At 39.2% G+C, this 11,672-nt stretch overlaps 1 protein-coding gene across 1 annotated transcript in view; it reads right to left on the reverse strand.

Moving 5' to 3' along the window:
- The window catches only part of PEX3 (peroxisomal biogenesis factor 3), a 64,263-nt gene extending 52,667 nt beyond the window's left edge, over nt 1-11,596 (reverse strand). The window contains exons 1-2 of the mRNA XM_004368862.3: nt 11,269-11,596; nt 885-1,016 (exon numbers count right to left, since the gene is read on the reverse strand). Of these exons, the coding sequence (XP_004368919.1) occupies nt 885-1,016; nt 11,269-11,341 (205 nt within the window). The 5' untranslated portion in view covers nt 11,342-11,596. The remainder of the gene's footprint in view (nt 1-884; nt 1,017-11,268) is intronic.
- Between the last annotated feature and the right edge of the window lie 76 nt (nt 11,597-11,672).

The following is an 11,672-nucleotide window of genomic DNA, read 5'->3' on the forward strand; positions in this document are numbered from 1 at the left end:
TTAGTGTAAACTGTCTTAAATTAACCTCTTTTGAGATAAAGGAAGTTAAACAAACAAGTAAAAGGAGCAGTGATGGGAGAAGAGAGATGCCAAGCCACATGAAGACAGCCCAGGAACACAAACTCAAAGGAGACAAGAACCTTCCTCCAGAGCCGGCAGAGAGAGAAAGCCTTCCCTTAGAGTTAGCGCCCTGAATTCAGACTTCTAGCCTCCTAAACTGTAAGAAAATAAATTTGTTAAGACCACCCACTTGTGGTATTTCTCTTATAGCAGTACTAGGTAAGTACGACAAGGTACAATGGGACCAGGCCTGCCTCTGCAGCTCACTTCCTGTCACTTTTCCATTGCTCACTCCACTCTAGCTACATGGCCTCTTTGCTGTATCCTGAATGAGCCAAGCTTATGCCAGCCTGAGGCATTATGTGTTTATCCTCAAATGTCACTTCCTCAAAGAGACCTGACTCTCCTGATGGCCTCATCTTTAACAGCATCCCCACCCCTCACATAGCTTTATTTTCCTTACAGCAGCCTTCAGCACCTAAAGTTATTTATTTGTTGTTTATCATCTTTTTGTCTCACTAGGCTATGATCTCCAAAGGTCAGGGATTTTGTTTTTATTTTTCACCTCTTGTTTCCACAGTGCTGGGTACCATAACTACTTGCTGAATAAATAAATAAAATGAATGAACAAGCATTTAATACTGATTTATGCTTATTTTTAAAATTCATATTAAAATGATGTAGTTCAATTAGTTAATGTAAATACTTGCAAGATTTATCATTCTTTCTTTGTGTTTTTTCTCTGAAGTTGGTCCTGAAGGTATGCAAATTCATGCAAACATCAAGCAACCATATACAAATGTAAGCATTTCTCTTTGCCTTACCTGTCATATTGCACGTCCTCTGGTTACTTTCAAAATGGTATTGTCGTCGTGCTTGAGCAATGTACTCTGCAGCCTCCCTTTCTTGTATTTCTCTGATCTTCTTCTGTCCATATTTGCCCAGGATATAAACTCCTAAAAATCATTTTTTTAAAAACAAGCAGGTGTATTAATTCAGTTAGAGTGTTAAAGATTCCAAACAATATGTTTTACTCGCTGTACCCAATTATAAGGCTTATGTTAGTGAAAAGCTAAAAATTACAACTTTTTAAAAAAGTCAATTGAAGAATTGTATAAGACTAGCCTAAAAAGAGGAGCCCTGTTGGCACAGTGGGTAAGAGCAATGGCTGCTAACCAAAAGGTCGGCAGTTCGAATCCACCAGCTGCTCCTTGGAAACCCTATGGGGTAGTTCTACTCTGTTCTACAGGGTGACTATGAGTTAGAATCAACTTGATGGCAATGGGTTTAGCCTAAAAAGAAGGAAAAGGAGATCAGGATTTTAACACCCAATGACAGAGGAAATAATGAGTAAATAAGTAAGTAGGTCTGAAGAAGCAGGAAAGGAATTAGTCTGGCAATGTCTTTAATGGTGAACTGGAGGTATTCCAAAGGTCCAGCAATAAGGAATTGTTTAAATAAATTATGGTCTATCCATACAGTGGAATCTTATGCAGCTATTAAAAACCACATTGTTGAATAGTTCATAAGTCAAGGATATATCCATGTCATATTGTTAGATGATAAAATAAGATCTCCAAGGTTTTGCTTTTTCAATGTAAGTAGATATACAGAAAAATAGACAGGTTTTAATTTCTATCATAAATAATGATTATTGCTGAATGGTGGGATAACAGGCAATTTTTTTCCCCTCGTGTTTGTTTCTCTATATTTTCCATATTTTCTTCAGTGAATATATGTTTAAAAATAAAAGATAAATTTTTAAAGTAGGAGTGACAGAAAGGTAGTCAAGTTTATTCATTTATGTGTTAAGAAAATATCCCTGTCTGAGAAAAGGAGGAGAATGCAACTTAAACTACCCAAAAACTAGTAACTCAAATGGAAAGGGGAGGGAAAAGATGGTACAGAAATTCCCAAATTACAATACCACAGAATGAAAATAGAGGTGGTGGCATGTGGTCTGTAATGTGCTTTGAAACATTTCAGCATAGACACTGTGACACAAATGTGTACATTTTGTTGTATACTTTAGAGGCAGTTAGTTGTCCTAACTGGGAATATTAACACAACAAAGTGGTTGGTTACTTAGCATTTGATCAAAGCCATACTTTCAGACTTAAATGCTTCAGCTAATCTCTGATCAGCATCAAATATTGTTGATTTCTGCATAATGAATATTTGACATGGATTTTCATAGATTAAACTAGGGGAGGTCAACATACAAAATTAGCTAAAACGTATTACTAATATTCATGTGAACCATAATATAAGAATCTAGCAAGCCCTTCACCCCCAGGATTGATGTGGCTTTGAGTCCTCAGCTGCTAGTTCAGAGGATCTTGGGCAAATGGGCTAACCAGAGGGCCTGCTAGATTTTACCACTGAAATACTGTTGCATTTGCTTCAGGTAAATCTTTTATGCAGGGTTCTGTTGTAGCACCACAAAAGGACAGAGCACTGGGACTGCAATGAGCTTACAAAACAGGCTGTGCAACTGTTTTTATCTCTGCTTGCTAATTTTTTTTGTGTTGGTAGTAGAATTTGGTTTCATCATAACTGGCAGCAAGGTTGTAGGCCAATAGCTAATCCTCACCTACCCTCAACCGTTTGTGGCTCCCAGTATCTACCAAAAAGAGCCTCAGAATTGTGCATGACCTAATTAATTGGATTTGTTTGTCACAGCTGGGGAGGGGACAATCCTCTAGAAACCACGAAACAAACACATCCTGAATTATTTTCACTAATAAAGGTGTTGCAGATAAGCTAATAAGATGCTACACAGTCTCAAAAATAATAGCTTAGTAAAAGGGTATGTGCTACAATTAGACACAAATAAGTATTACCGCTGTTGCTATGTTTGTATGCAAATAAAAGTGTTATCACGTTTAAAGAACAAATAAAATGTCATATAAGCGGCTTCATGGCTACCTTTTTTGTAATTTATCCTCAATAAACTGATGATAGTGCTACAGTACCAAAAAGATGAAGAAACTGACATATGTTTCACAAAGTAACCCTTTGATAGGGAACTCTAAATTAACTAGTTCTGAATGAATTGCTTGTATCTTACTCCGCATAACAGATTACTGAGTTTATGTGTAAAGTGATTATTATTTCTCAAATTATATTATAAAATAAAACACTGAAATGACACCCTTTGCATAGTTAAGAATTTTTTATGGAATATGAGTACATAAATTTGATTGGTAATGTGCATTTTCCTGGGGACAAGGTCTACCACTTTCATCAGATTCTCAAAAGTGTCTGATAAAAAAAATTTCAGGAACTACTATATTTGGTAAATGTAGTATATTCTAATTAAAGATAAGAAGAAAAATGAACTAAGCTAAAATCCCACAATCCATACTTGTCTTGAGTTAGCACAGAAAGAAGTTCTTACACAAGGTGTAATTCACCCAGGCTCTTATCCTCAAAATCCATAAATTATGATTTTGTCAGATTGGTGTCCCTAGAAAAATAAGAATGAGGGCAGAGACTTCATTGGTTAAAATTGGAGCTTTGGACTGTATGCACCTGACTAGTAGTCTGAATTCTGACCTGGAAGAAAGGAGATATTGATGGCTCTGGAACCAACAAGTTAGGTGACTTAGAGCAAGTCCCTTCCTCTCTTGGGTCTAAATTTCTTCATCCATAAAATGAAAGGCTGGGGTTATAAGAGCTTTAAAGTTTTTCTGTAGCTATGACTTTATTTATGAATAATGAAAACATTTACTAAATACTTCAAAAAAGGTAAAATGCTTTGAAATTTCCTTCCAGAACACTGCTGTTAAAATATCTTCTAGTTTTTCCTTATCATAAGCACAGTTGTTTTAAAATCATTTCTTACATCTTCTCTTCCTGGATGAAAATCCCTGCAATGAAACTATTTAACTAGGTTAATAATTTCAATAACAGTTTGAAAATAATCTGTGAACACTGTTCCCCAACCAATAGATCATCAAATTCTGCTATTCTGATTCTACTTCAGAAACAGTTTCTAAGTCTTGCCACTTTTCTCTGTCCCCCCTACCACTGTCTTCACTCAGACCCTGAATATTAATACTCTTAAATTGGTTCAATAGCTTCCTAACTCTTTTATCTGTGGTCTCACACCCTTCTAATCCATCTTCTGTATGCAAAGTGATTCCGTAAAACATGAACCGGACTACATCATTCTTGTGTTTAGAATTCTTCAACACCTTGCCATCATATACAAGTATGTTTCTTAATGTGGATTCCCTGTTCCACTTATATCAGAATTACTTTTGTAAGGAAATTCCACGAAAACATCCCCAAATGTCTTCTATTATATGATGCTACATTCCCAATACGTTTAAGACTTTGACTGCTACACAGTAGAAGCTCAATAAATATTTGCTGAATGAATTAAGGAATTCTTGAGCCATACCCCAGACCTAAAGAATCAGAACGTGGGAGAAAGGCTTCTGTATTTTTATTAAGCTCCTTAAGTGATTTTTATCCATACTAAAGTCTGAAAAGCACTCATTCAGAAAATGATGTCCAAATTCTGTAGAATGTTTAATAAGGAAAACCCTTCACAATCTGGACTCTAACTATTTCTTCAAATTCATCTTTTGTCACTACCCAGTTGTACCCTATACTTTTGTTGTTGTTGCTAGGTGCCGTCAAGTTGATTTTCGACTCATAGAAGCCCTGTGTGACAGAATAGAACTGTCCCATAGGGTTTTCTTAGCTGTAATCTTTACAGGAGATGGCCAGGTCTTTCTCTGGTGGAGCTGCTGGGTGGGTTTGAAAGGCCAACTTTTTGGTTAGCAGCTGAGTGCTAACAGTTGCACCACCAGGACTCCTATCCTATATTTAGTTATATCGAAATATTTGATTAATCAAAAGCAACATGCCTCTGAGCTTCTGAACAGTCCTTTTTCCTGCTGTGGCCCTTCTCCTTTGCTAGCTTTATGACATAGCTCAGGTGGAAGAGCTTCCTCTATTGAAGCCTGGCAGTTGTCTTCATGCTGCTCTCTCCTCTCTGCTCCCCCAAGCACCCTGCTCTATTTTTGTACTATAACAGTATCATTGTACTACTTTTGTTTATTTTCATTTCTGCTTTCTAGACTGCACCATGAGTTCCTAAAAGTCAGAAACTATGTCTTATTCCTTTGTATTCCCAGAGCCCCATACGGTGATGGTAAAAAAAAAACAAAAAAACAAAAAAACAAACCCATTGCTGTCGAGTCAATTCTGACTCATTGCAACCCTACAGTGTCAGTAGGCACTTAAAGAATCTCACTCACATGGCTGTTGAATGAAAGAATGAATAAATGAAAAACCTGGAGTCCAGAGTTTACAGAGAATAAGGCATAAATCATATACACATGCTCTGCGCTTTTTAGGAATCAGTAAACCAATAAATATGAATCTGGTTGTCCTCTGTTCTGCAACACTTTCTCTAGTGCAGTGGTTCTCAAAGTATGGTCTGGGGACCCTCAGGGCTCTCAAAGACCCTTTCAGGGGATCTGGGAGGTCAAAACTATTTTCATAACACTAAAACATTATCTGCCTTTTTTCATTCTCATGCTCTCATGAGTGTTGTTATGGACTGAATTGTGTCCCTGACAAAGATATGTTTAAGTCCTAACCCCTGCAATGGTGAATGTAATCATGTTTGGAGAAATAAGGTTTTTCTTTGCAGATGATATCGGTTAAACTAAGAAAGTTATACTAGAGTAGGGTGGGTCCTAGTCTTAATCCCTTCTGAGTAACATTTCATAAAGGAGACAGACAGACATGGAAATAGAGTCACATATAGGGAGAAGACAGCATGGGAGGATCCATCTACAAGTCAAGGAATGCCACTGGGGCTACAGAAGTTGGAGAAGACAAGGAAGGATCTTCCTCTAGACCTTCTCCCACAGGGAGAGATCACAGCCCTGCCAATGCCTTGAATTTGGACTTCTAGTCCCCAGAACTGGAGAAAATACATTTCTGTTCTTTAAAGCCACCTCCTTTGTGGCAGTTTGTTACAGCGGCCCTAGGAAACTCAGGCAGGCATACAGTGGAGTATTCTAGAGGCTATATGATGTGTACAATCGCAACAGGATGTCTGAAGGCAGAAGCAGATATAAGAACCCAGCTTCCTATAGTTAAGCTAGACATCGATGAGATTTGCAAAAGTGTAAAACAATGCCATTTAGTTTTGGAAAATATAGCTATTTTTATAAAAATATATATGTAAATGTGTAATGGTCTTACTGTTTTTTAAAATGAGATATAAATATTTAGAACATTTCTTGGTTTTAATTTCTAATATGGTAGCTATTAATAGATATACATTTTTTAAAAAGCTATTTAGGGTCCTTAATAATTTTTAAAGGAGCTCTGGTGGTGCAGTGGTTAATGTGCTCAGCTGCTAACTGAAAGGTTGGTGGTTTGAACCCACCAGCTGCTCCACAGGAGAAAGATGTGGCAGTCTGCTTCCCTATGGGGAAGTTCTACTCTGTCCTACAGGGTCATCAAGTCAGAATCAACTCAATGGCAATGGGAAATAATTTTTAAGAGTTGTCATGGATCAAATTGTGTCCCCCCAAAATATGTGTATCAATTTGGCTAGGCCATGATTCCCAGGATTGTGTGATTGTTCACCATTTTGTCATCTGATGTGATTTTCCTATGTGTTGTAAATCCTATCTCTATGATGTTAATGAGATAGGATTAGTGGCAATTATGTTAATGAGGCAGGACTCAATCTGCAAGATCAGATTGTATCTTAAGCTAATCTCTTTTGAGATATAAAAGACAGAAGGGAGCACAGAGACGTGGGGACCTTCTACTACCAAGAAGGCAGTCCCAGGAGCAGAGCGCATCTTTGGACCTGAGGTTCCTGTGCGGAGAACTCCTAGACCAAGGGAAGATTGATGATAAGGACTTTCTTCCCGAACTGACAGAGAGAGAAATCCTTCCCTTAGAGCTGGGGCTCTGAATTTGGACTTCTAGCCTCCCAGACTGTGAAAGAATAAATTTCTCTTTGTTAAAGCCATCCACTTGTAGTATTTCTGTTATAGCAGCACTAGATAACCAAGACAGAATTTGGTACCAGGAGTGGGATGCAGCTCTAACAGACACCTAAAATGTGGAAGCCGTTGCCTTGAAGACACTGTTGGTGGAATTATGGACGTCAGACAATTCTGGTCAGGACTCAGAAGGAACAGCAGAGAAACGGCAGCAGCAGAGTAATGGCAGCAGCAGAACTAGGAGACCAGCGGGAAACAGTGCTGGAGTCGACCCACAGAGGGAGAGAGTTTAGTGCCTTCGTGCAGGAGGCTTCCTGGCAGAGTAGGGTGCCTCCAGGCACTTACTGGCGGAGCTAGGCTTGCCAACCCATTGACCCACTGAGCAAGGGAGCTGAGTGCCTTCTGGTGGATGTTTAATGTTTACTGGCAGAGTGGGATGCCTCCAGGCATTTATCGGTGGAGCTACAGAGCTTTGGAACACTTGCTCCAGCAGGGCAGATGAGGGCAGAAAGGCTCAAGGGGTCCAGAGGCCAAGGAGCCAGGAAGTAGAAGCTGAAGAGACAAGGAACATAGGAAGCAGAGCTACCTCAGTCTCCAAGAGTGGAGATGCCACTCAGATGGACTAGAATGGGGCCGCCCAAAGCCGAGGGAGCAGAGTTGTCATTCCAGTGGGCCTGGAAGCGGAGCTGAAGCCAGGACTGAGGGACATCCACTCAGAATCCAGAGAATGTGGCCAATACCAAGCATCAGGAGGGCAGGGCCACTGTCTAAATGGTCTCAGAGAACAGAGGATTATTTTCAAGCCTTGAGGGCTAATGTAATTTATTCTGCTGACTTGCTTAGTGCCTGTTATCCCTTCTTTCCCTCCAATGTCTTCCATTTGTAATAGAAATGTCTAGCTTGTGCCTACTCCACCATTGTACTTTAGAAGCAAATGACTTGTATTGTAGATTTCACAGATGTGGAAGAAATTTTGGAGCTGGAGTTGATTTAAGACTTTTGCTATGATATGATGGGGTGAATCTGTTTACATGTGGCAAGAATGTGAAATTTAGGGGGCCAAAGGGTGGAATGTAATGGATTGAACTGTGTCCCCCAAAAATTTATATCAGTTTGGCTAGGCCGTGATTCCTAGTATTGTGTGATTCTCCACCATTTTATCATCTGATGTGATTTTCCTGTGTGTTGTAAATCCTACCTCTAAGATGTTAATGACATGGGATTAGTGGCAGTTATGTTAATGAGGTAGGATTCAATCTATAAGATTAGATTGTGTCTTTAAGCCAGTCTCTTTTTGAGATCTAAAAGAGAGAAGTGAGCAGAGAAACACTGGGACCTCATACCACCAAGAAAGCAACGGCTAGAGCAGAGCACGTCCTTTGGGCCTGAGGTTCCGACGCTGAGAAGCTCCTACGCCAGGAGAAGACACATGAGAAGGACCTTCCTGCAGAGCCAACAGAGAGAGAAAGCCTTCCCTTGGAGCTGGTACCCTGAATTTGGGCTTCTAGCCACCTAGACTGTGAGAGAATAAATTTCTCTTTGTTAAAGCCATCTGCTTGTGGTATTTCTGTTATAGAAGCACTAGATGACTAACACAGGAGTGCAAAGGAGACCTAAGACCAAAAAGTTTGAGAACCACTCCTCCAGTCTTTTCACAAACTGATCAAATTATACAAATTGGTCTATAGCAGTTATCCATCCAAAATGCTGGGAAACAAAAATGCCTATTAAGGAGGCCTGCAACCCAAAGTTACAACTCAGGGTTTTTTTCCACCTCTGAGTGGCCAAACTTCTTTGAGTATTTGTGTTGACATCTTACCTACATTCAAACTTGTCAAAATGTGCCACTTCTTCTGTGAAGTCCTTCTTGTTTTTTTTTTCACAATATGATCTCTACAGCATTTTTTCCATCTGTCTTATGGTTTTGTATTTAATTATTCATATACTTGTTTTTCCTTCCTGCTAGACCATAAAATCCATGAAAGCACAGTGGTATAGTGTGGAAAGAGAATGTGCTTTGGGGTTTAACACACCTGGGCTAGATTCCAGCTTTCTCATTACTAACTCTGAGACCCTGGGCATGTTTCTTAACTTCATAGAACTCTAGTTCCTACATTTTTGAATGGGAATAATGATAATTAGCCTATTATCATCCCCACTGTACAGAATGAGCTTAGCACAGTTCAGGGCATACAGTGAGGAACCAATAAATGGTAGTTACAGTTTGTGCTTGACTGCTAACCTAAAGGTTGGCAGTTTGAACCCACCCAAAGGTACCAAGGAAGAAAAGGCCTGGCTATCTGCTTCCATTAAGATTACAGCCAAGAAAACCCTATGGAGCAGCTCTCCTCTGTAACACATGTGGCTGCCAGGAGTTGGAACTGACTCGATGGCAACTAACAACAACAACTACTACTACTATCAAAAATCTCTGGAAATCTTGTAGCTCCAATCATATTATCTTCAACCATACAGGCACTTAATAACTATTTCTTAAATTAAAATGACTGAAATCTAACACGTTACAGACCTTTCCTCTGAAGCAGAAAGAATATGAGGCTCAAACAAATGCCAAACATGGTCATCTCTCTCTCTTTTTTTCCAGACTGACTTCCTTTTTGTTATAAAACATTAAGATTATTTTCTCTTTCTGTCTCTCTGAACTTTTTTATTCCTTTTAATCTTTAATTATAAAGCTCTCAAGAGGTTTTTTTTTTTTTTTTTTAAATCTACAACTACCTCTTAAGCATGTTCTTTTGCTTCTTCTGTGATAATTTCTAATCTATCATTAGGCTGTTAAGTAAACCTGAAGGGGTAAGCTATTCCTTTTGAGATTGCTAAAGAGAGGTAATTGTCCTTCCTTCAGTAGTAGGAAAGTGGTAAAAAGGTTTTTTTTTAAAATATTTCTTCCATCACACATATATCATTAGCCTCTACAAATAAACGGGATTCAGTAGTTTTAGTACAATTTAAATATATCTTAGAAACCAGACGATGAAGATATCAGAAAAATACATTTTATCTACATGTATTTGAGAAATACATTTTATTTCTCAAATAATTAGATGAAAACAATACATACGCTCATTGTTGACTTGTGATAGACTTCAGAGACATGCAAAAGACAATCCTTGCCTGATCAATACGAAGCCTGTTTCAAACTTTGAAGATAAAAAAGAATCACCAAATCTGAATCACTAATGCTAAGAGTATTGTTAATTACAAATTGGGGGTAATAGAATATAATCTAATAGTAAGAGAAAAACAACCAAATTCTTTGGGAAACTTCTGTTCTTGATTTTTAAGTACTTCTGTGATCAAAGCACGTAGTTTGTGATAAGACTATTTCTCAAAAACTCAAGCTCTAAAAAGTCCTTCTTTTTTAGCCTAATGTTCCTAGATTTCATAATTCACAAGGCTTCTTATCCCCGCCTTCAAATCTCTGCACATTATGAGTATCATATAAGAAAAAAGCGTTTCAAAGATTTTTATCTTATCTATTTCTAAATCTCCTCTCAGTCTACGCAATGTTGTCAACTAGAGAACCAGATAGGCAACTTTGAATATCCTGAGCAAGATTGCACAACAACTCTCAAGTATTTTCTTAGCATATTTTGTATTGTAAAATGGCAGAAAGAGAGTTAAAGTATTGATTTTTTTTTTTTTTGTCTAGTATATATCTTCTGGTACTTTAGTACAATTGTACTGTTTACAAAAATTCAAATAAACTTTAAACATCACCCAAAATGCAGGTTTTAGGGAACTCTACTAGAGTATTACAAAACTCCTGGTAAGGGTCAAAGCCACTTAATATACTTAAATACACCAAGTAATGGGAGTACCAAAAAGAAGTGAGAAATCTCACAGGAAAGCAATAGAGAAGAATTAAAAAAAAACATCTGTCTGTAAGAGAATGGCGCCTTGAAACAGAAACTTAACTGCAGTGTGTTTTCTCAAGGTCCGTGAGAAAAAAAGGACAGGGGAGAAACAGGGTAAGAGACACAGAGTTCAGAGTATAGAGAAACCCCACAACTGCAGAGAGGGAAAGAACCTTGGAGGTTTGTCACCCAGCAAGCTTGGTTAAAATTCATGGTTAAAATGAATCCCCTCTACACACACCGGACTACGGTCGCCCAGTCTCTCCCTAATTTAGACGGAAGTCACATCTTTCCGCACCCCCTTCTGCCAATGCCCTCTTTCCACGCACGCTATCACCCACCTCCGAGGACCGTGCCCAGGAAGATGCATTTCTTTTTGTGACGTTTCAGAAAATTCCACATAGATCTCAGCATCTTTAGGCCCCTGAGGTCCGAGCTGCCTAGGGGTTGGGAGTGGTAAACCAGGAAACCGTTCCTTCGTCACCTGGCCCAACTGATCCGGTGGGAGCACGATCGTCCCGCTGGGTGCGCTCCAGAAATCTCAAACGCGACGTTCCGCAGAAACTGTCACCGGAGCGGAAAGGGGGCGTGTACTACAGCCGAGCAGCTGCGCTTTCTGTTGCTGTCGCCGCGGCACCGCCGCCGTTCCCTGGCCCGGAGCTCCCAAGTCCGTCTAGAATTCGCTCCCGGGTGCCGTGCCCGTCAGCTCGTCCGGAAACAGTGGCCCACAGGCGCCGCGTTCCGC

This window comes from Trichechus manatus, unplaced genomic scaffold (assembly GCF_000243295.1).
Source record: "Trichechus manatus latirostris isolate Lorelei unplaced genomic scaffold, TriManLat1.0 scaffold00002, whole genome shotgun sequence".
Classification (NCBI taxonomy): domain Eukaryota; kingdom Metazoa; phylum Chordata; class Mammalia; order Sirenia; family Trichechidae; genus Trichechus; species Trichechus manatus.